General features: G+C 38.0%; 1 protein-coding gene across 1 annotated transcript; it reads left to right on the top strand.

The window, feature by feature from the left end:
- Positions 1-3,059: 3,059 nt before the first annotated feature.
- On the top strand, positions 3,060-23,798 carry LOC127433123 (uncharacterized). Its single transcript, XM_051684791.1, has 16 exons — positions 3,060-3,166; positions 5,477-5,617; positions 5,942-5,988; positions 7,346-7,377; positions 8,912-8,986; positions 9,311-9,408; positions 9,687-9,749; positions 10,757-10,883; positions 11,648-12,063; positions 18,236-18,310; positions 18,418-18,549; positions 19,809-19,935; positions 20,734-20,885; positions 21,681-21,887; positions 22,090-22,240; positions 23,252-23,798. Exons 1-16 carry the CDS (start codon positions 3,143-3,145, stop codon positions 23,434-23,436), a joined length of 2,052 nt encoding a protein of 683 aa, XP_051540751.1. The 5' UTR covers positions 3,060-3,142; the 3' UTR covers positions 23,437-23,798.
- Positions 23,799-25,965: the final 2,167 nt, after the last annotated feature.

Here is a 25,965-nt window from a genome sequence, read left to right as displayed (position 1 = left end):
AGGCTTTTTCTCAGTTCATATTGAAGTCAAGGCTGCAGGGTAATGAGAAAAGCAAAGGCCAGTCAGAACAATTTACAAATTCTCAGCAAGGGCAGACAAAATCAATGCTATGGCAGATCTGCACATCATCTGTGGCTGTGGGACCTCACGCTTGGGTGCATATATCAAACTCCAGAGGTCCTCTCCTTTCATTGACCTGTTTCACTCCCTCCCATCTGTGATTTTTGCTATCTCTTTGGGAGAGCGACACATATAGCTACTTGACCAGAAGATTCTACCTCCTATTACTCTATTTTGGAATATAGTTACATTTTGCACAAATAATTGCCAAATACAACTCAATAAATATCAAACACGAGTAAAACCATGTTATCGGATGTTATTGTATCAAAAGCAATCATTATATATATTTGAAACACAAAACATAGCATTTTTTTATTTGTGAAATTACATCACATTGACAGTATTGTGACAAATTGCATGTTCACAAAATTTCAGATACATATCGGTATAGAGATTACAGAATAATACTGTTTAACTTGAGGAAGAGAGGAAGAACAAATAATAAATAAATCAATAAAATAATTTCTCCCTGTGTGTACAATTAAAGGGGCAAATATATGATACAAATACATATTTCAATGCATTATATCACGGGGTTTGATAACCCTTATTGGTGCAGTACAATGTTAAAATTTTAGTCATAGCAACAGCGCCCTCAAGTGGAAAGGAAGGGTATAAAAACACCCGAGAATTTGCAATGGTTTCTCTCTCTCTCTCTCTCTCTCTCTCTCTCTCTCTCTCTCTCTCTCTCTCTCTCTCTCTCTCTCTCTCTTTTTCTCCTCACAGTCCCACCACTAGAGAAACTTACAATTTCACTGTTTTGTTAAATAGTGGATAGATAAAAATTTAATTAAATGAACCTTCTGTTATTGGGGCTACATTATGTTCTTATTTATTTTATACATACAATACTTTCTGTGTTGCAAATTAATAGAAAGTGGCATTTAAAACATCCCAAAAAAAAATGAAAAAATAAAAAAGTAACAGTGAACATTCTCCATCCTTTCTCTCCCTTATGTCACTTCAAACCTGCATGCTTTTTTCATGCATGGAAACCAAACGGAAATGGATAAGGGATGTCGATAGTGACTGTCAAGCTCCAAAAAGCCAATAAAAGCGCAATGAAAGAAGTGCATACGACCAGAGACTATTTAGCCAGAGACAGAGCACTTGTATTAAAATGAATGGGAGAAATTGGAACACCCAATATGGTGGACTTAGAAAAGAAAGTCCCATCTTACAGGTAAAAGAGCCAATAATCATCTTTTATATACAGACATCACCATTTCAGTCAACTTGAAAACTTGCATGAACATTAGCTGGAGCAGCCTGGAAAATGGCGTTTTTAGCATGATCTGAGCTAAAGATGCATTGTTGTTAGATTTGACTGTAGAGCTGATGTTCTTTAATCGTAATCTTGAACAACGGTTTTGGAGATTTCGGTCTTTCTCTTTCAAGAAGACAGAAGCCGTCCTTTCATGCACATGTTTACATTAATTATAGCTGCTTGGGAGTGTTCCCAAGATAGCGGCCGAGTGGACTGACTTGCCTTGAAAGATACTTTGATACGACTCGTCAGCTATATTCCAAGTTTTCTGAAGACATACCAACAATTTAAGTCTTGATGTAGGCCCTACCTAAAATATTTCCTTCCGCCATTCAGACCTGCCGTATTCATGACTTAAACATTGGTTCTCGTGTATGTCAGTGTCGAATATTTAAAATCTGAAGTGTGGCATTTCTTCATTATCTTATTTATTTTATTTTATTTCTTTATTTATTATTTTTATTTTTTTTTTGTATTTTCCTTAGACACCCTTCATATCCAGCAGGGGGCGCAGACAGATCAATCACCACACATTCAATGAACATGGTCTCACCCAGCCTGATGACCACATAACCTTTTTAAGAAGAGAGTTAATTTAAATTGGGTAACCACAACTAACTCTGTGACCTTGTTTACACTGAGGCAGGAAGCAATTGTTTTACACATTCTGTGAGCTGTTTCTGTCTAGGCACCTCTCACTGCAATCACTGATTACTTTCACACATAGACTAATACACATACTGTATGTGCAGGAAACATAGATAAATACGCTGCCTTTTGAGAAATATTTACTCCTACATTCTGTCCACTCGCTTTCTCTCTTAATCTAAAGAAACTAATTTAACCCTGAAACTTTTCCAGGATGAGCAGGACAAGAAAATCACTTTTAATTCCTCTGTCAGAAATAGACATGCTGGATCAAACTAGTCAAACAGAGCTAAAGGTATTCACTTCATTAAAGGTAGCTATAACAAAAGAGACTACCAGGTTTTTAAACAATGGCAATATTATATTTTTGGACCATGTACCATGGTATTATGGCATTTATATTTCTTTGAAGTACCTTATGTAAATACAATGGTACATATGGTAATTATTAAGTACCATGGTATAAATATAAAGTTAGTATTGTATTTTCATCTATTTCCATTACTGTATCATAGTATAGCTAGCCAGGGCCATAGCTAATGGGGTGAAAGGTGGTAACGATTCTAGGGGCCCACAGGTCCAGGGGGCCCACAACAAATTTTAAACATATTTTTTGATACAAAAGGGTTACGGCCCTGTAACTAGCCTACTTTTTTGCAAGCAGAAGTCACCCTGAAACTTTGTTCTCATTATGTTAAATAATCTCTAAATATTAATTGTGAAAGCAAATGTTTACTTTTCAATACAGGACTTGAATAATACAACTAAAAACAATGAGGATTCAATCTCTGCCATGTGTCCTGTCACCTGCTGACGGCATGTGGACGGCACGTTTGTTTTGATGTGGGGACACTAGGGGTATTTGCGGCTCATTAGCAGGCAGAGCCGGGGCTGAGAGAGAGAGAGGGCCACCTAGAGAGTGATGGCCCACTGCCGCTATTGGATTATGAAAGGGATTTTCAACTTGCATTAATCTGTGAGGCCGCAGACAGCCAACAGCCACTCAGTCCCAACATTCAATGTGCCTGGGAGCTCACACACACACAATCACACACGTACTCTCCAGTAAGATTATGTGAAGGAAACAGACTCAAAGTACTGAAAATGAACCTCTTCTGCTTCACTCTGGTAAGAGAAACTTTTCTCATTTGCTCATTTTTATACATTGATATAATGGAGGAGAAAGGATATGAATGCTGTTTATCAGAAACAACAGAGTCTGATTCATCAGCTTTTTGAGAAGATTAACAGAAATAGACATGGCATATCTTGATCTGAATTGATTTACCCTGACATTGAATGCAATATCACATTGAACTGATTATCTGCATCTCTGCCGGTAAAAGAACAAGATTAGATCCTTGATTCCACTGGTATTGGTTTAACTTGAGCCATATCTATACATTGTAATACAGCAGTAGCTTAAAGAAAAATTCCGGGTTCAATACAGGTTAAGCTCAATCGACAGTATTTGTGACATAATGTTGATTACCACATAAATTAATTTCAACTTGTCCCTCCTTTTCTTTAAAAAGCAAAAATCTAGGTTCTAGTGAGGCATTTACAATAGAAATGAATGGGGCCAATCTGTAAACGTTAAAATACTCACAATATGCGTGTTAACATGATTTTAATGTGATAAAATCGCTTGCTAACCTTTTCTGTGTTAATTTATATCCAATTATACAATTGTGTTGCCATGACGACGTAAGACAGTAATCCCTAACATCCTAAAACGATTGTAAAACAATAATTTAAACAACTTTACAGCTCAAATAATACACTAGTTTTAACAGAAGAATTAATGCAAGTCATTTTATAAGATTATAAGCTTCACATTCCTGCCTTTAAACCCTCCAAAAATTGGCCCCATTCACTTCAGTTGTAATTGCCTCACTGTAATCCAGACTTTAATTTTAGTGGTAATCAACATTATGCCACAAATGATGTCCAGTGAACTTAACTTGTATTGAACCCGGAATATTCCTTTATAGGATAGTTTACCGCATAATTAAAATTATGTCAATCTTTCCAGTCCTCACTCTCATGTTGTATGACTTTTCTTCTTCCATGGAACACCAAAGGGAGCCTGTCAGAGACTGAGATCCTCAGTCACCATTCACTTTCATTCAATCTTTTTGTCTTCACAAAAGTGAAAACTGACTGAAGCTTCAGTCACTAACATTATATCTAACATCTCGTTTTGTGTTTCACATGTTTGGAATAATATAAGGCTGAGTCAGTGTTGATGATGTCCCTTTAACATGTTTAATCAAGCACTGATCTTCCAAGAAAAGTGTAATAAAATAAATTGCATGTTGATTTCTATACTGATTATACCACTAAGCTTTTGATGTTGATTAAGACACTGTATCCGAGAGAGAGAAAAAGGCAAAGAGAAAGTGAGAGGGATGGATTTGGCTGGCATTGGGCTTATATGGAAACGTTGAGCAGAGTTAAGAATTGGATTATCGTGAGACAGACAGCTCCTTACAGTTGATCACGGATCAGATGTTTGTGCAGAGAGGAAAGTTTCCTATTCATGGATCAGGAGCAGGTGATCAACCTTTGCAGGGCTTCAGCAGCCACTGCATTTCTCTGCATCTAGATACACTGCCTGTAGCCCCTGCACTTCATTTTTTGTGAACACTGATTTTAAGATTAAAGATCAAACAGAGATATTTTGTTCATTCAGATGGGCAAAAAAGTCTCTGTTTTGAAAAAGAATTGTGACGTGTTACCATTGACCTGTCATGCATGACCTCTTTAACTCCTTTTTTTGTGGAAAAAATTCCTAACAACCGGCAGAGAACAGTAGATACCCTTTTGATTATAATAGGCTTATAATAGTAGCATTTCTTGAAGTAGCAGTAGTAGTATTGTTTTAAAGTAGATATACTGTATAAACCCTTCATTTTGAATAAAAAAACAATTAATTGGATTACATACACATTGTATCTGTTTGAAAGAAATACAGAGTCATGGTTTATATTCTAATTCTAATTCTAATATTTCTGAATATAAACGTCTGCCTGGAAGATGAAAAATGAGTGAAAAATCCCATAGACCAGTGAAAAGGTCCCCACACATACTCTTAGTAGTGATCAGGATATCATAAAGATTTGAGGATGGTCTTATTTGACTTTGGCTAGTAAGCAACCATTTACTAATGCCCTAGCAAATAGAGGTCAACCAAAATATCTGTTTTACCGATTAATCAGTGCCGATAGTTGCTTTCTGGAACTATCGTTATCAGCAAAAATCTACACCGTCGCCTGGAGAAGCTCCAGACACCCTTTAAAGGGGCCTCAAATATCCTATTTATGTACGCAAATAACCTCAAACTAGCCTCAAAGCCTTTTTATGATGGGGTTACTGAAGCAACCGTTGACAGTCCTCTTTCTGTCTCTCTTTTTTGCTCTCGTGTGTTTTATGCAGGATGGCTCGACAGACAGCCTGTACGAGCCTGCCCAATGTGACCAGAACAGCCAAGACTCTGGCTTATTACACAGAAGGCTATGCAGCCCTAGCTCTGTGAAAAAGAGTGTTTGGAGAGGTTCAGAGCCTTGCATCACCATGGTGAGTTTCATCACAGTCTTTTGCACGTGCATAGAAATGCAGGTGAATTCATGTGGCTTTATCAGTGACCGTAAGACTCATTTTGGCAGGCAATTATGTCGAATGTGACATTGAAAGGAATATTAATAAGCAAAAGTGCTGGCACCTGTATAACCGTTGATTAATCTTTGACTGACGTGTGTGTCATTAGGAAATGACCAAAATCCGAGCATTACTTTTGATCCAGATGAAATGCTGCATGAGCCAATGGATGTTTGACATATCATATTATGCATTGTCAATCGTAAAAATATCTGAATTATGTTCTTGTCTCTCTCCTTCTAGAAGCTTCCAGAGTCAAATAAGGCTCATTTGGAAAAGGCAAAGAGAAAGTAAGTTCTAAATCTTTTGGCCTGTAACAATTCCTTTTGCATGTGTGTGTTTGTGTGTTCCCTTTTAAGTTTCATTGCATCTGTTTTGAAATAGCAACACTGTTTTCTCCGTTATGTGAAATCCAAAGACTTCAAGACCTATCACCCATAATTAGGGTAAATTTCATCACATAAAGCAATACATTTATTGCTAAATGTGATCTTTTGATCAGACATTTTGCAGGATTGTTTACTGTTTTTTGGAATCGACACTCTGAATTATAAAAGCATGTAACATAGCTGAATCCTTTATGAGAACGATAACATGAACTGAATTTCTGAATGCCACTTTTCTGAATTACTAGCAGAGCTCCAGACAGACAGTCTCCCATGAGCACAGTTCTGTCTGCGTCAGGGCCACCCATTAGATCATGATGTGCCGTATGCTGTGTTTTATGAGAGAATGAGAGAGCTGGATTAGGATTATATTAATTGGGACAAGTGTGAGGGATTAAATCACTGTTCCAACCCACCTGCTTAAACCAAGGTCAGACGTGTCCCTGCTGCAGCATCACATGTTGGTCGTGATCTGCATTCAGAATAATAACAGTTCAGTTATGACCAGAAGAAATCAGGTAATATATAAGCTTTAGAGCTTTTAACTGTGTTCTTAACAGCCCTCTTAAAGGGATAATTTAACCAAAAATGAAAATTCTCAAAAATACTCTAACCAGTCCATCTGGCACCAACAATCATCCATGCGATTATCTAATCAGCCAATCGTGTGGCAGCAGTGCAGTGCATAAATCATGCAGATATGGGTCAGAAGCTTATGTTAATGTTCACATCAACCATCAGAATGGTGAAAAAATTTAATCTCAGTGATTTGGACCGTGGCATGATTGTTGGTGCCAGACGGGCTGGTTTGAGTATTTCTGTAACTACTGATCTCCTGGGATTTTCACGCACAGTAGTCTCTAGAATTTACTCCAAATGGTGCCAGAAACAAAAAAACATCCACTGAGCAGCAGTTCTGCGGACAGAAATGCCTTGTTAATGAGAGAGGTCAACAGAGAATGGCCAGACTGGTTTGAACTGACAAAGTCTACAGTAACTCTCAGAATCTCAGAATGCTATTCTGAGATGTGGGTTGGCGCTGTTGGCAGCACGAGAGGGACCTACACAATATTAGGCAGGTGGTTTTAATGTTGTGGCGGATCATATTGTTAAACACCATCAACTTTTTTATCAGTGCTAAAATGATATTATAATGAACAAAACTAATCAGATTTATTCTAATCCACAATCCAGTCCAGTTTGTCATAAATTGTTTTGCTCTTGTACCCAGTTTTTATGTATTTTCTCTTTTACTCAACAGGTCCCAAATAGTTTTTGAAGATGAGACTACAGGTTTGTCAGCTTGTTACTATTAAACAATAATTTTTGAATGAATATTCAGAATTCCTTACTGATTGCACTCACTGATCACAGAGTTCATTCGAAAGTTCAGCACAGTCTAACTTAAAGGAATAGTTCACCCAAAAATGCAAATTCTCTCATCATTTACTCACCCTCATGTCATCCATGATGTTTATGACTGTCTTTCTTCAACAGAACATAAATGAAGATTTTTTTGAAAAATGTTGATGCTCTGTAGGTCCTTATAATGTAAGTAAATGGGTGTCATCAGGCTGCTGGCTATTTGACAGTCCAAAAGTCATATTTAGGCAGCATAAAAGTAATCCACATGACTCCAGTCGATCAATTAATGTCTTCTGAAGCAAATCAATTGGTTGGTGTAAGAAACAAATCGATAATTAAACTTTAAATCATTGCTTCCGTCCATCACTGTATTTCTGTTTGAAATGAACTGACTCTCGCGTGACGTTTGTTCCTCTGTTGTATACAAAGCGTGCACTTCCGACTTCGCGCATGAACGCGCCACAGCGATTGTGTCACTGATACGTGGACTGCTGGCAGGAAGCGATTTTTTAAAAGTTAATAAAGTTTTAATTGTCGATTTGTTTCTTACACCAACATATTGATTTGCTTCAGAAGAAATTAAATGACCGACTGGAGTCGTGTGGATTACTTTTATGCTGCCTAAATATGCCTTTTGGACCTTCAAATAGTCAGCAGCCTGATGGCACCCATTTACATGCATTATAAGGACCTACAGAGCTGCAACATGTTTCTAAAAATCTTAATTTGTGTTCTGCTGAAGAAAGACATTCATACACATCTGTGATGGCATCAGTGTAAGTGAATAATGAGAGGACTTTCATTTTTCTGTGAACTATTCCTTTAAACCACATGCCTAATACGAATACTGCTACTAGTCATGCGTGCAATGAGTGTCATAGAGTTTAAAAGTCTGTGGTCTGTAAAATTCATAATCCGAGGGTCAGTTGGTCTGTCCAGGACTTCATTGGGTGAATTGTCTGGAATCATAGCATTAAGCTTTATTCGTCTAAATTTATGCTGTGTTTCAGGATTAAGGATTGAACTTTAAAAAAAGAAAATGAGCTGATTTTGCCTTTGACCCACTGAATGCCAGCAAAGCTCCTCTGCCTTATATTTTTGAGTACAGTTACCCAAAGCCAGTCCTGCTGACCTATATGGCAACAGCCTCTCTCAATAACATTTCAATTTCATTTTCCTTGCCATGTTATGCTCTTAAAGGGACAGTTCACCCAAAAATGAAAATTCCAAACCCAAATTACTTTCTTTCTTGTGTGGAACACAAAAGGAATATATATAGCAGAATGTCTAAGCTGCTCTTTTCCATACAATGCGGAATATCTCCTTTTCTGTTTCATGTAAAAAAAGAACATTTAACAGGTTTGGGATTGCATGAGGTGTAAATGATGAGAGAAACTACATTTTTATGTGAACTTTAAATCACTTTAAAACAACCCCTTTTATTCTCTTTCCTATTATGTAGAGTCTAATAATGCCCACGGGCCCTCCACCAAGAAAAACGATGGATCGGTGCACGGCAAGAACAATTCCAACACAGGTAACTGGTCTAAAGAGGCTGCAGTGCATGTGTTTGTTAGCAGAGGCAGTGGGGTGGGGTGGGCTCGGGGTCAGAGAAAGCCGTGATTGTCAAACAGTCTTAGTGGATTAGAAGAGTGACGACACAAAGCAATTTCTAAAGCCCCTGTGAAGCGGAGGATTTGATTTGTGTACAAATTGATACAGTGGCAGTCAGATAAAAGGTCTCTTTCCAAGACTTCTAAAGTTTCTATATAAATATAAAAGTCTGGATTGTCATAAATCCAGGGCTTGATCTAAATCCAGGGCTGATTTTATTTATTTTTATTTATTTATTTTTATCTAGAGATGGTCAAAGATCACAACCGGACAAAACAATTTACAAGGGAGGAGAAAGAGCAACAAGAGAGTTTGGAGAAAACAGAGGAAAATTCCTGTGTTCAGGTAAATAAGTTTTGTGAAAGAAAAAAATCTATTCATGTTGCTACAAGCCATTGTCCTTAAAGCATATTTTCCACTATATTATGTATTTCCAAAAGCATCTCCTGACTCTTTTTAAGTGACAAAAACAGACTCTGTCTAAAAAAAGTTACATTTCTGTCAAATTCTCCTTTACATTATTGTGGTTCATTTACAGTATCTGTGTAATATTGCACTTTTATCAATCTTTACTCTGAAAAATTCATCCCAAACTGATTCAGTATTAATGTTTTTATTCACAGGGTGTGAATTTTGAATCCTGGAATCCCAATAGAGAAAACTCTGAAGGCAGACAACAACACGTGGTGAGTTTTTCTCTGATAACACTGTAATTACTTCAAGGTTGACTGGCTCAAACCTAGAACTTTTAATTAGTTATTGAACTTTGTTCAATTTCCATTATGATTTATGTGCTGTATATGTCTTTACATATGTCTAATCTGAATCTAAAGACTTTTTCACATTTTCTGAGAAAGAATGAAAGGACATCAAGTGGCAATGCACATGCACAAGAACTAAAAGAACATTATTTCTTTGCTGCAGTTTATCATCAGTGTAAGAATGCACATCTGTGAAAGGCTTCTAAAAGGGTCAGAGCCTTAGTATTACGCAGAAGCCTCAGCAATGAGTGGAATCTCATAGACCCCGTTTCCACCAGGTATTAAGATGCGTCTCGGGTGTTCAGATCACATGTAGTGCGCTTTTTCTCCCTGATGCAGCTGAAATGTACTCTGAGCACAAAATGAACATTTCGAGCAGAATTGTCAGTTATTTTAGTGGATTAGTTGTAATAACCTGAGCTGCAGATGTTTGTGTTTCTCATCTGTATTTCTGCATGTTGATATCAAACACATTGTTTGAAGTTCTCATGCTTGTGTGTGTATCCGCTTTTTAAAATTGTTTTCCTTTTAAAGCTGCTCATAACCAGCAAAGTTTAAACTCTTGTTTTAGTGCAGCGGTTGATTGACAGGTGAGGGGATGCCGGGACACATACAGGATGGATTAGCATTTCCACCTCAAATGTGATGGGTTCAGATGTGTTTTTGACCACATACGTACAGTATGTGGTTTTTGTGATTCAATCACAAAATGTTTTAGACCCTGTTTAGACCTGTATTTAGCTCTGACCACATGTGATCCGATCACCAAAAATGCATCTTAATACCAGGTGGAAATGGGGTCATACTGTAGTTGAGAGAAAATGTGTGTTGAGCAGTGAAGGGGCTTGAGGCAGATCAACTGAGTTCAACTGTACAGAGCATTCCTGATCCTCCTTACATGTTATAATTATCCCAATACTCCTCCATCTCAGACCAGGAGGGCAGAGGGTGAGGAGGAGGCGCAAGGAACATTGAAGAGGATCCAGAAATTGGTGGGAGTGAAGAAGGGGGGTCAAAGCAGCACTGAGGAACCGTACAGGAACAGCACAGACACTGGCGGTGAGAAACTTCATATTACGGATGATATCTTCATGCATGCTGTACATTTCCTAAAGGAATTTTTTCTGCGTTCAATTGCTCAGTAAGCTCAATCGACAGCATTTGTGGCATAATGTTGCTTAGCACAAAAGTTATTTCAATTAGTCACTCCGTTTCTTTAACAAAAGAACAAATCTGGGTTACAGTGAGACCCTTACAATGAATGGGGCCAATCCGTAAACATTAAAATACTCAGTTTCAAAAGTATTGTTAAGGGTTAGCTATTGTAAAAGTAAGTTAGGGTTAAGATTTTTTTTTTCTTTTTTAAAGAAAAGTATGGACGAGTCAAAATTTTTTGGTAATCAACATGGATTGATCTTAACTAGTATTGAATCCAGATTTAATATTTCTTTAAAGAAATGTTCCTTGTTCTCTGTGCAAAGTTATTTACAACTCCTGCCATGACTATGTAAAGCCACTAAACACAGTATCTTTCACATGTATATGCATGGATACCAGAAACGGACGTGAATTTAATTCACTTAGAGCAGTAGTCCCAATATAAAAGGATGAATGAGACAACTGTACAACTTAAATAAATAAAAAAATTATGTAAGAATTAATATAACTGCTTCAGCAAAAATATCAGCTTCACATACCGGAACACCTTGCCCTATAATACTTTCATTGTAATTGTATTACCCTAAACGTGTATTATTATACATAATATTGATAATAATACACAAAAATACATAAAGCTGCATAATCCACATGACTTCCTTTAGATCATTTGCCAGAATCAGAGAGAAAAGACCACAGTCCAGTCATTACCTGCATCACTCTGACCAAAAAAACTGAGAAAACGTTTGCGAGGAGGTCGACATTGCAACCACCGCAATCCCAGCAGCCCCCACTGGAGAAGGAGGTGGAAATAATGGAAACAGAAGGTTCTTGGAGTCAAGGGCTCTTTCAGGAGTACTGGAACCCCTTGAGCTACTCTACAGCCTGGGAATCTTCCAGTCACACCTGCCACAGGTCAACGGCCGAACAGGTCATGTACAACTTCAACTTTACCCTACCCAGAGACACAGACTGGGACAAGTACGAACAGCTCTTCCACCGACTGGACCCCTACAAACGAGACCAGCAGGCCAGATGGATCACCCACTCCGTCATGGACCTGGACATCCCTGACACCTTGGTGAGTTACTTATCAGACCTGATCTAGGCCAGTTTAGACTAGCATGCTGGTCCAGACTGGTTTGGCTTTGTTCACAATGGTGGAAAACCTTAGCCATGCTGCTTACCAGCTGGTGAAGTTGGCAGACCTGCATTTTTTCTCATGAAACTGGTTAATTAATTAGTGAAACCTAGTAAGAACATCAGCACACCATCATCCAAAACAGATGTGCTGGTCGTCAGCTAAACAGTAAAACTATGAGCATTAGCATAATTTATTCATACCGCAGGGAGCTGATGTGCGGTTTTCTGAATAATGCTCACACCTGATAAAAATGCAGAAAATAAGTCATGAAAAATATTACTTTGTGGCTAATTGAGTCTTTGAGGCTTACTTTGTTTAAAGGATAGCAGACGCAGCGCTTGTCAAAGCATTGGGGTTTTCACTTTTTCTCAAGAATAATCTGGGGAAGGAATTAAAACTGCAGATATAAAGATGAAACATATATATATATATATATATATATATATATATATATATATATATATATATTTTTTTTTTTTTTAAACAAACATTTACACATAGTATTGTGGGTAACTGACATGAAATTTTGTCCTACTGTGTGAAACTTTCTTCATCTAACTATTTTAAACAACATTTTATGATCTTGTACAGCTATATATACATATATAATATATTATTATTATACATGTTTTTCCACAACCTCATATTAACTAAGACAATAGTTTATTTGCACTTCTGGAAAAAAGTTGAATGGGGATTAAGGTCTTTAAAAACTTTGAAGAAATGCTGACTTGTCACAGCACCTAAAATACACACTTTCCCTTGTACTTTCATGTACATCTTAACCTAACATCTGTATGTTGGGAAAAAAATGTTTTTGTACATGTCATTTGTGTGAACTATAAAGTGCTTATTTTAGTGCTTTCTCTAAAAAAAATCCACTCATCACATTTACAGCAGTTTAAAAGTTTTGACAATTTTTGCACTGGTGGAGCCCGTTGTCATGACTAGCAGTCAATAGAAATGTTTTTATTTATTTATTTATTTATTTATTTTTGGCCACTGGGGGCAGTGTTTCAAATTTCTGTAAGCACACACCGAAAAAATTAAAATCATTTTATACCTGGATTTACTTGATTTACTTACCTTTAAGCCATCCCAGAAGTGTATGACTTTCCTTCTTCAGCACAACCGAAGTGAAGATTTTATAAGCAGATTTCAGCACAGTTTATCCATACAATGCATGTAAATGTGCTGCTGGCTGTATGATGGTCCAAAAGGCATATTTAGGCAGCATAAAAGTAGTCCACATGACTCCAGTCAATCAATTAATGTCTTCTGAAGCAAATCAATATGTTGGTGTAAGAAACAAATCGACAATTAAAACTTTATTAACTTTTAAAAAGGTCACGGTGATGTAAACGCTGTGGCACATTCATGCGAGAAGTCAGAATTGCACGTTTTGTACACAGTGATGGGCAGTAGCTTCGCTACCTACATTTCTGAGTAGGGAGATGGTAGCTTCGCTAGTTTTTAAATCAAGTAGCTTTTCAGTAGCAAAGCTATATTTTTGACATGGTTGCAGCACAGCGTTGACAAAAGCTATACTGCTACATCATGCCTTGGCTTGTACCTGGTGTTTACTAATGCCAGATTTGAATCAGAACTAAAGATGTCCGATCACAAATGATTTGAGTCGGTTCTTTACAATGAATTGGTCACACGTGGTGGTAAAGTGGTCTGAATCGGTTCGCGATTCAATATAAATGACTCAGAAAGCTGCTAAATCATTTGGCGCATGCTCTCACTTGTCCACAAGCTCATGGAATATTTAATAACACTGCAAATACAGATAATGCTGGTTGCAGTGGATCTACAATCAATCAATGGAAACCAAACATGCAAATACATCCTATCGTTTGCCAGTGATGAATAAAGTCTTTAATAAGTTCAATACGTGTGCAGCTTGTGAACGACTTCTGCAGGTAAAGACATTTTTCAACCAAAAGAGTATCAAAACACTTATTAGCCTACACAAAAACACTTAAAACATTACCAAGTTTTTTGGACATGTATGACTAAAAAATTAAGTAGTTTAAATGTAGCAAGCTACTTTAGCATGTAGCTTGTAGTGTAACTTGCTACTTTCTCTGAAGTGTAGCTTTTAGCTAAGCTTAACTAATTTTTATGTTGAGTAGTTGGTGGCTTAGCTAGCTACATTTTTTTAGTAGCTTGCCCAACACTGTTTGTACACAACAGCGGAAGCAACGATTTAAAGTTAAAAACTTTTTCATTCTCGATTTGTTTCTTATATCAACCTATTGGTTTGCTACAGAAGACATTAGGTAAAAATAAACCATTCAATTTCCTTGCACCTTTTTCTATAAATGGAAAAATACATGAATCTTTTTCCATTCACGGAAGAAAGAAAGTCCTATGGGCAGGGTTGGGAGGGTTACTTTTTAAATGTATTCCACTACAGATTACAGAATACATGCTGTAAAATGTAATTTGTAACGTATTCCGTTAAATTACTCAAGGTCAGTAATGTATTCTAAATACTTTGGATTACTTCTTCAGCACTGGCAGATTTTTTCACTTGTTTTGACTATAAAAACTCTGCCAGTACAGTAAGACAAAATACACGTTAAAAATAAATTCTCTGAAAAACGTAATATCTTATGCAGTGTTGTTTCTAAAACAAGATAAATTAAATTGATCTTAGATATTTTTACAGGAAAACAATAAAAAAATTATTATCAAGAATACGATTTTTGCCCTAATATCAAAGGTCTTACTAGAAAAAAAAAAGAAATTATGATCCAACGTGAATTTTCTTGATAAAAAAATATGATAGTGCCTGGTAACGTGCATGTAAAATGGCTAGAAATAGCATTTTAGCTTAGCCTAAAGCTGACAATTTACACAAGGTTTATTTCTATTTCTTCCGCTCCAAACTTACTTCAAACTTACTTCTCTGTCTGCTCGTATGAATGTAACACATCATAAGAAAGTGTTTCACTGCTGTTCAAATGCACTTTGGATTGCATAATTTATATGTATACATTTTTCCATCTGAAAGGACTAAATATTAAATGAAACAAATGACAACAAAATGCAAAGTAATCTCTTCAGTAATCAAAATACTTTTTGAATGTAACTGTATTCTAATTACCAATGATTTAAATTGTAACAGTAGTGGAATACAGTTACTTATATTTTGTATTTTAAATACGTAATCCCGTTACATGTATTTTGTTACTCCCCAACCCTGCCTATGGGTTTGGATCAAGATAAAGTTGAGTGAATAATGACAGAATAAAAAAACCTTGTAATCGATGTTGATACATGGCACTCTTTTGTCTCTTTACCTCATCAGTGCTGTTTATAATGAGGGCAGTCTAGCAGTTTGAGAGGTTCTACTTCCTCCATATAGCCCTTTAAAGTAGATGATTCTTAGTAGAATTAAAATGCTTCAAGTAAGTTTTGTGGTCTCCACTGGCCACCGCAATATCGAGCAAAGCCTCAAAAATCACACAAGTTTCGCTCTGTGCTGTCCCAGAGCTCTGGTGGTCTATCTCTGGATCACGCTACGCTGATGTGCGCTGCGACGGTTCGCGTAAAACATAAATTTTCACTGGTGTGGAAAAAATACACTCAACACCACTCATCACGCCAGAGAGCTGCCTCTTTGGGGCGTGTTTGTAATATGCTAAGCTAGTTTGTGTCATCTATTGTATATTGTTTTCAATACATTTATATATACACGATTACTTTCGGAAAGATGCCAGTGTAACGGGAGCCAGCTGGTAGATAGCTGTGCAATGTATATAAACCTCACTCTCCTGACCTCAAGAGGTGCACTAGCGACTGACGCTAGAGGCTGTAGCCTTTAGCCTTCTTCTTAGCGCACCCGCCTGCCATGCCAGAGACACCGGTTCGAGTCCCGTACATAATGGGTAGAACAGCAGCATCACAATGGTGCCGTGACCCGGATGGGAATGAGGTTTAGGGGGGTGAGTGTAACAGGAGCCAGCTGATAGATAGCTGTGCAATGTGTATAAACCTCACTCTCCTGACCTCAAGAGGTGCACTAGCGACTGACACTAGAGGCTGTAGCCTTTAGCCTCCTTGTTAGTGCACCCACCTGCCATGCCAGAGACGCCGGTTCAAGTTCCGTACGTAGCGGGTAGAACTGGAGCATCACAATGGTGCCGTGACCCAGATGGGAGTGAGTGTAACGGGAGCCAGCTGATAGATAGCTGTGCAATGTGTATAAACCTCACTCTCCTGACCTCAAGAGATGCACTAGCGACTGATGCTAGAAGCTGTAGCCTTTAGCCTCCTCGTTAGTGCACCCACCTCCCATGCCGTAGACACTGATTCAAGTCCCGTACGAAGCGGGTAGAACAGGAGCGTCACACCAGCTTCATCTCCGAATGCCCACAATGTACAACAGTGGAGTGGTGGTGGTGTAGTGGACTAAAGCACTGAACTGGTAAGCAAAAGATTGTTGGTTCAATCCCCACAGCCACCACCATTGCGTCCTTGAGCAAGGCACTTAACTCCAGGTTGCTCCAGGGGGATTGTCCCTGTAATAAGGGCACTGTAAGTCGCTTTGGATAAAAGTGTCTGCCAAATGTGTTGATTTGTTACACTTTTGCTTAGCTCAGTATTGCCACAATGAATGCATGCAATCATCATTTGAAGTCTGTTTGAAGTCAGAAATATACATGATGATGTGATTAAAGCACTGAATCCAGCAGAAACTCCAGAATTAAAGGCATATTTTAAGCGCTTATGACAGACGTCGCTGCTTTCAGCTCACAGTAATTGGCTGCCGCCCACCGTTTTTCATTCCTTATTTGAATAAAGCTGAGAAATCTCAACTTTTTGATGCTCTCGACCACTCTCAATGCTTTTTCCGTACCGCTGTTAATCCCACAATGCACCTCGTGAGCATGGTGCTTGATTTCCATAGGAATGAATTGAAAATGTTCGCTCACCTTTGCTCAAAACACGCCTGTGGAAACGTACGGTTTTTTGCCCCTCTGAGATGCGCATGTCAGATATGAGAGGCATATTTATTGCTTATAATGCACTGAACGCAAAATGAATACAATTAAAACTGCCAATATATATACAGTATCCTCCAGTTTTAACTTCCAGTTAAAGTTACTTTGGCATTACTTTACAGTAAGATTTTATTTGTTAACATTATTCAACTACATTAGTTAGCATGAATTAACAAGAACAATACTTTTACACCACTTATCTTGATTAAGGTTAATTTCAACATATACAAATACATTTTAAAATTTGAAGTTGTGTATGTTAACATTACTTCAAGCAATATGAACTAACATAAACTAACAATGAACAATTGTCTTTTCATAAATTTGCATAAACCAAGATTAATAAATGCTGTAAAAATATACTGTTTATTGTTGTTAGATCATGATATCTGACGCAGTTACTAATGTTAGCAAATACAACCTAATTGTAAAGTGTTTCTGTTACTTCTTATTTCTCACAGAAATGACATAAGTGTGGCACTCTAAATGCATATTATTCTGCTATAGAGCGCATTATTTTCCTCTGAAGAACACTTTAAAGCCTTAATTACAGATGTCAGAGTAGACGCTCACATCCTGTGTGGGGTTGAGGAAGTGTGTTTAGGCACAGCTTGTGTGAGCTGCTTCAGGGCAGTGCTGTTGCTGCTGTTGTGTTCAATAAGAGTCGAGCTTCTGTCTCTCTGGAGAACTTAAGAGATCAACATCTGACATTTAATTGACAAAATGCTTCAAAGGAAACCATCCAATGTCTCAGACAAACCAAAGAATAAACCAAAGGTAAAACAAGATTTTTTAAGCAATTTCCAAAAACCAAAAGCTTTGTCCATCTGTTGTGATGAAATCATACATTACTCAAGTACTGTGACTGCTCAGCTAACTGTTAACTTAGAATGATTCTGTTTAGAGCTGTGGTTAATGTAAATACAGCATTGAGTATGTTTGCAAAGAGAAAAAGAGAAAACGTGTGAATGTGACACCTTGTAGATCATCAAAGATGTGTCCTGTCACCACAGCAGCAGAAGGTGTAAAACTACAGACACCTTCACAGTTGTTGACCAATGTTAACATGTTTATTTATGTCATTTTATTTACAGCGTTCCACCAGTTTTGGGATTTTTGACAGGCAGCAGCCCACCCAAGTCAAGACAGAAGAAAAAGGAGATAGTTTGGTGAATGTTTCTCTTTGTAATAATAATGCACATATGCTGTACACACAAAATATGCAAGTTTGTATAGTAGCTGAAACCTTCATTAAACTTAAAGTGTGTTTGTATAGCCCACAGAAGCAGAGTCTCCTGAGGTGGATCCCGGTAAAACAGGAGGTCTTGGGAAGAGGATGAAGACCATCTCTCTGACCATGCGTAAGAAGATGGGCAGGAAATACACTAAAGCCCTGTCAGAGGAAATGGTGAGTTTGCATGAAAGTTCTGCATCTTTAAGCTTCAACAAAACATCAAACCTTGACAGCCATTGATGTTACACTCTTAAAAGGTTCTTCAAAGGTTGTTTGCAACAAAGATCTCTTGTCTTGCTCTTACAAAAAAGTATGGTATGTATGGTAGTGTTTACATTAGCTGGTAATGCCCTGGTACTTCGATATATACTTTGATCCTGAATAATTACCATATTCAAAAACAGTAACATGGTATTTACATAGTACTCAAAAACATGGTTATAACATTATCATTATACATCTTTTTTAGTGTATCAAAAAGCCTGTATTTTTACCGGATAATTCTTGAATTGGCTTTATGGTCTTTGGAGGTTTAAAAATGTTCTTGATGTGACATTAAAGATTCTTCAGGTTCTCTAAGGAATAGTTCTCCCAAAAATGAAAATTCTGTGATTTACCCACCCTCATGTCATTCCAAACCATTAAGACTTTCTTTTTTCCATAGAGCACACAAGTAGATTAGCCTCAGTCAACATTCACTTTCATTGCATCTGTTCCATACATTGAAAGTAAATGGTGATGACTGACGCTAGCATTTTGTCCAACATATTCCTTTGTGTTCCACAGAAGAAAGAAAGTTATATGGATTTGGAACGACATGAGGGAGAGAAAATAAATTAAATTTTTTAACATTTTGTTTAATCACCAGTATATAAATGGGTTTCTCAAGAATTACAGCATAAAAATTTCTTAATGAACAAAGAACGGTTCTCGTACACAATCAAGCTGTAAAACATTTTTTGGTTCCTATTTGAACAGTTGTTTTTTAAGAGCATAAACATGGACATGCACAAACTTAGTACTAATAAGACCTACGCAGTAACAGATACCATGTTTAACGTGTTAACATGTTTGACATTCTAAACCAATAGAAAACAAAACCGTGAACCATCCCAGATTTCCTAATTTATTTAGATCTTCTTTATAAAGCACTGTGCCTTTATTTGCCACTGTACTATAAAGAGCTTGTGATGAGCGCTTGTGGGCGGATTACATGCAGCTCTCATGTCCGAGGTAAAAATGGCAATGCAGCTCTCGCGGATTAAAGACTTTGCTCCCTAGAGTGGGGCCGTGGCCTTGCACAACTTAGGATGCTGAGCTACTTTGGTACCTGAAGTCACGTATCAGCTATGGTTGGGACTCTTACCTGGGACTCTTCACAATACAACTAAAACACAGTTGTTGCTGTTTTTTTGTTTTGTTTTTTTTTACAGGGAGAGGAAAATGATCCTGTGGCAACCAAAGAGGGAAACGGTGGAAGTTCTTTAGCTAAAGGTTGCTCCCATTCCAGTAATTCCGTGGAGAGTTTGTTCAGTTTGCACAGCGGACAGAGCTCATCCAGTAAGATTTCAGCCAAACATCCATAATATCAAACATCAGTAAACTTTCTTAAAGGGAAAGTTCGCCCACAAATAAAAATGCTTTCATTATTTACTCACTCATTCATGGTGATCAGACCTTTTTAGCTCCAAAACACTGGAGTAATATGGATTACTTTTATGTTTTCTTTATGTGATTTTTGGAGCTACAAATGTCTGATCACCATTCACTTGCACTGTATGGACCTACAGAGCTAAGATATTCTTCTAAAAATCTTTGTTTGTGTTCTGCTAAATAAAGAAATTCATACTACCACACCTGGAGTCACGAGTTCAAATCCAGGGTGTGCTGAGTGACTCAAGCCAGGACTCCTAAGCAACCAAACTGGCCTGGTTGCTAGGGAGGGTATAGTCACATGGGGTAACCTCCTCGTGGTCGCTATAATATGGTTCTCACTCTCAGTGGGGCGTGTGGTGAGTTGTGCGTGGATGCCTCGGAGAATAGCATGAAGCCTCCACACGCGCTATATCTCCGCGGTAACACGCTCAACAAGCCATGTGATAAGATGCACGGATTGACTGTCTCAGACGCGGAGGAAACTGAGATTCATCCTCCGCCGAGTCACTATGCCACCACGAGGATTTAGAGCGCATTGGGAATTGGGCATGCCAAAATTGGGGAGAAAAAAGAAAAAAAGATTATAAAAGTATCATAAAAGTAGTACTCTTTTTACTGAATTTATGTTTTTAGCATAGATGTGCTCTTGACATTTTGAGCATGTGGTTGGCATTTCACTGGTTGTGTTTCCTGATGTTTCAGGTGGTGTGACCAGTGGCTCGGAGGGTTATAGTATCAGGGACAGTCTGCGTCTAGAAGAAGACATGCCGTACACGGGCCAGTTCTGTGGGAGAGCCAAAGTCCACACCGACTTTGTTCCCAGTCCGTATGACACAGAATCTCTCAAACTCAAGGTAAAACCAACCTGAGATATTAAGTACATAAAAATGGCAAGAAATCCACTCAACCAACCTGGTCTTATAGAATCATGTTACTATACCTACATTTTTGAAAAGAAAAAAAAAATTAATAAAAATATTTTTTCGTGGTTTCGGCAGTTTCCTAGTGAAATAAACACTAGAGGCTCTACAACAACAATAACTTTTATTCCCTTTCACACAAACCAAGAGTAAAACAGCAGATTATCTCACCCTGTTCGTCAAAAAATGCTATCTTATGACATAAAAAGAGTTTTACTATGGCATATAGTGTTTAACTTTTGCATTACATAATAACCAAACACATTTCTAAGCTTGTTCAGGTGCGATCAAATTGTGCAGTATCTCAACTGATAAAGCGCTGCACTTATGATGCAAAGGACTGGGGTATGTGTTCTGAAGAGCTTGTCAACATGTGAGCCAAAAGTGTCATAGAAGAACCACAAAATGACATGGTTGCTTTATCAATTCCATTTTTCATGTCAAATTTGCTTTTAATGACACTATCGGTTAGATTTAGGTTTAAGGTTTGGGTAGGAAGGTAGGTGTTGTTGATTTTAATACTCTATAAAAACCTTATATGTTTGGGAGGACATTTAACTTGCTTTTAGCGCCACACAGTAGACATTTCACCTCGGAACTGCCGCAATACGTGTGATGAACCACGTAATGTCATTTTGCAAAAATGTCACCACAGTCACGTAATTTTATTGAGATAAGGCTGCACTCAACTCAGCATGTTTACCCATACTCTGTTTTTTGGTTTGTAAGGTAGGAGATGTTATTGATATCATCAGTAAACCTGCGATGGGAATCTGGACTGGGATGTTGAAAGGCAAAGTGGGAAACTTTAAGTTCATCTATGTTGATGTGCTGGTGGAGGAAAGGGCTCCAGAACCAAGGATCCGTTCTCACAGGAGGAGCAGAAGACCTCGACCCAAAACGTTGCAGGAACTTCTTGAGAGACTAAACCTAGAGGTGCTTTAACTGTAATGATCATGAGATAAAATCACAATCAACCTTCAGATCAGCTTCAAATGTTCAGGTTAAAACATCTAAAAACAGGATGCTAGGTTAAATCTGATGTTGTCTGGTAAAGTTGGCTGGTCAAGAGTATGGCATGAAAAAATGTAGATACAACATTGTCAAACACCAATTTAATTGACAACTGTTACTGCAGGAGCACATTTCATCTCTTCTGCTGAACGGTTATCAGACGGTGGAAGATCTTCGAGATCTTAAGGAGCAGCATCTCATAGAGCTGAACGTAACCGACCCTGAACACAGACACCGACTGCTAGCGGCAGCAGAAAGACTTCAGGACACAGAATGTAAGTGGTGTAACACACACACACACAAAATCCACTTATGAATGCAGATTTAAACATGTTAACACTATCGAAAATCTTGCTTGTTAATGAAATCTTGTCTTGATTGCAAGCTCTTGTTCAGAACTTATTCATGAGCAATTATGAAACAACATACAGATACTGTCTTTGCTTTCCAAGACATATTTTTCATTTTATCATTGATATAAAACCACTCATAGTTAAAGAAGTGCTGATCTAGGATTACAGCTCCTCAGTGCTCTGATCATACGGTGTTTTAGAAGCTCTGGTTTTGTGCTCAAAATCAAACCTCATCAAAGCCACACTGGTGAAATGACAGGTCGAAATTGTTTTCACACATTTTCACTCAGATAAAAAACTATTTCCACTCTGAATGCGTCATAACCACATTTACATAAAAATATTGCAATCAAAAATTAATACAAATCTCCTTAACTAGCCAATTTGATGCCAAGTTCTTCAAACTCTTTAGCCCGTGTTCATGTGTGGAGATATTGTTTTGTTCGGTGTAATTATGAAAAATTATGTAATAACACAATAATTACAATATTATTATATAGTAACAACTGTAACACCTGCACAATGTAAAGTTATTCTTCTCAGAAATGTAAAATTTCTCTAAATCTGTCCATTAAAATTTTTTATTAAAGCATGAGTTCTTTTTTTTACTTGGACATTAAAAGAAAATACTGAATGTTCACAAGAGAAAAAAGTGAATGTCATTGGGGCCATTGCCTGCATGTGATGAAATACCAACAGGAAGTGTGTTCAGAAGCAAGTCTGTGTGGGCTAGGGCCTATCCACGCATAATTTCAGAAGTACAGCCACACTTCAAAAACTGCATCAAACACTGCAATAAACACGAAGCTCATTGCATCTTTTAAAAGTGCATGATTAATGTGTTTCTGCAGAATCATTTGATGACGTTATCTTTGCGTGAGTGTGTGCAAGATCAGAGCTGACTTTGTTGTGAAACTTGTTTTTCTGAAACAGATAATAATCAGAGCCATGGTGAGGCTGACGAGGAGCCCAAATCTCCCTCCGCGCAAATTAAAACAGAGCTGAATGACTTTCCCAGAGACTCGGGCTGTTACATCGGATCTGACTGTTCAGATAACAGTAAAGAGGACACTGAAAACCAGATGGCAAGTCTGAGCCCACCAGCAGCTGAAACCTAACCACAACACCTCCAGGCCTGCATAACACTGTGTTTAAACCCTCGCCCTGCCTCTGGCTGGTGCAAGGACGTCTGCTGGCCACAAAATAGTTTGGCCGAAATTTTAACAGTGTATTGAAGACTTCCTGTCTGTTTGGGTAAATTGAGACCTGTTGCATTAAAGTGTTTTGTCCAGTGTTGTGCTGTGACGACATCGGGGAAACTGTGGAAACATGACGGTAATTTAGATATTACAGATGACATGTAAATAAACTGTAAATATTATGTGGTACAAAACTTTGCTCTTGTAAACCGCTTAAACATTGCCTTGCAGCTGTAAGACAAAAGAGAAAAACCATTTTATGCAATAAAAAAGTTCTTCAAATCATACAAATTCATGTTATTTTACGTAGCTAGTCATTTTCTGATAGATAGCAGATATACTGCTTTTTGGAGGGACTCCAGCCCTTAAGTGGTGAGACTGAAGTGCTAAAAAGTATTTACCATCAGTAATGATCTTATGCATTCACACATCTTATGCCTTCAACACTTGTTTTACCCAGATGACATTTGGCCATTACACATTAAAAGTGTAAGTTAGTTGGTTATGCAAGGTGCTCTTGACTCTTTGCTGCCCTCTAGTGTGAGCACTTACTACATTCAGAAAAAAATAAGCACATTTAAATACATTTGACAGATTTTGCTTAAGAAAATGTATAATGTCATCTTAATGACTTAAACTGTGTTCCTTTATCAGGGTAAGGTCATGAACGGATTAAGCAAAAGCCACAAGTAGATGTTTGCCCGTTACACCGATTTTGCGTAAACACCTTTACTGTCTGTTCTTACCAGCTTATCCAGTGGGTGCTAGTGTTGTGCGCATGCCTGTTCTTTAGAATCTCATGTTAACGCGGTATTTTGCGTTATCAAGCCCTGTTGCTGCATCCGAATATCCATACTTCCCTACTATATAGTATGCCAAAAACAGTATGCCAATGGAGTAGCATGTCTGAATCCACAGTATTCATGAAGCAGTAAGCAAGAAGAACCCAGAAAACCTACTATTTCCGGTGAGATTCTGAAGTGCGGATTGACTGGACACTTTACGATCCCATAATCCCTCGGGAGCTGAGGCGACATCACGTTCAAAACGCTGGATTTAAAAGAAAGGCGGTGAATTGCGAGTCGGACTGCTCTTCTCAAAAGTAAGTGCTACATATACCAAAATAATTGTTCCCTGTGCTTAAATGGTGTTTGTTCAACAAAACCTGAGCAGATAGTTTTCGCAGTTGTTGTTCTTATATAATATATTCAGGTCACGAGACAATGCCCACATACAGTACCTGGAGGAAGTATGTCCGAAATCTATTCATACTACTCGCATGCTTACCTAAAAGAACGTACTGTTTTGCCGGCAGATAAGTGCATCCTTCATCAAATACAGTACATTCTGTGACGGTACAAAGTTTCAGACGTAACATGTCTCAATCAGCTCCCTGTGTCGTGAAACAGTATATCGTGAACATGAATTCGGGCACTGGCAAGAGTGTTCATCCACTGAACATTGGGACACTTATGACTCAATCACCTGCCACACGTTAACGAGCTCTCGCATTGAAGCGCAGCTGTTATTAATCAGCACCATCGCTGTACAAATTACACTGGGTGCCTCTCATTTCTGAAATTGTGCTTCCTCGTTTCCTTTCCTTGCTTCCTAACTCCACCCTCTTAGAAAATTAGAAAAGGATGGAAGGAAATGAGGACAGAGGAATCGAAGCAAGACATTTGTTAAATGAAACGTCCTTGCTCACTCGCACGTGACTTCAGAGTGCACGTTTTTGCACAGCTGCAGTACCTCGTTATACTTGCATTTATGTTATTGAAACTTTATTAATATATTCATAATAAATACAAATAATTCAAGATGCTTTGTTGATGTATGTGGCAACTATGGTTTATTTAAACGCAAAGGTAAAACATGAATTAAAACTGTTGTGTGAGATGTGAAGGGGAGGAGCTTCGACCAAAAAAGCCTTCCGCATAGGATGCTCTGATGTTTCCTCCATAAGCTTCCTCCATCCTCGATCCTCGCGGTGTATTTAGAGAATTGCTACGTCCATAATGATGGCCTACTTCGATCGGTTTCCGGGTCACGGGCTCGAGGACGGAAGAGCGAGGAAACGAGGATGCACCATTTAGGAAATGAGAAGCACCGACTTTTTGGTTCCTGGGTAGTAAGTGTTATTTCCTAATTGCTTATGCCTCAAAAGAATAGAGAATGGCTATTATTCCCTACAAACTTTGCTTTTGTGACAAGGACAGTGATATTTTGAAATTTACCTATTTTCCAGAACATTCCAGATAGATTCAGTGCTGAGTAAACTTGGAGTAACTTCTAGAACTTTCTAGAACTTTCCAGTAATATAGGGGCCTTAAGCCCACCAGTTCAGTTTAGTTCCAGCTGCCTAAGTGGATACATGTCTGCATTTTTCTGAGATGGCATCATGAGGCTGCAAGCATCCGGCAAACACATTTTGCTGTGTCTGCGGCC

The sequence above is a fragment of the Myxocyprinus asiaticus genome, chromosome 42, assembly GCF_019703515.2.
Source record: "Myxocyprinus asiaticus isolate MX2 ecotype Aquarium Trade chromosome 42, UBuf_Myxa_2, whole genome shotgun sequence".
Classification (NCBI taxonomy): Eukaryota; Metazoa; Chordata; class Actinopteri; order Cypriniformes; family Catostomidae; genus Myxocyprinus; species Myxocyprinus asiaticus.
Note: the sequence above shows the minus strand (reverse complement) of the source record. Positions and strands in the feature narration are given on the sequence as shown.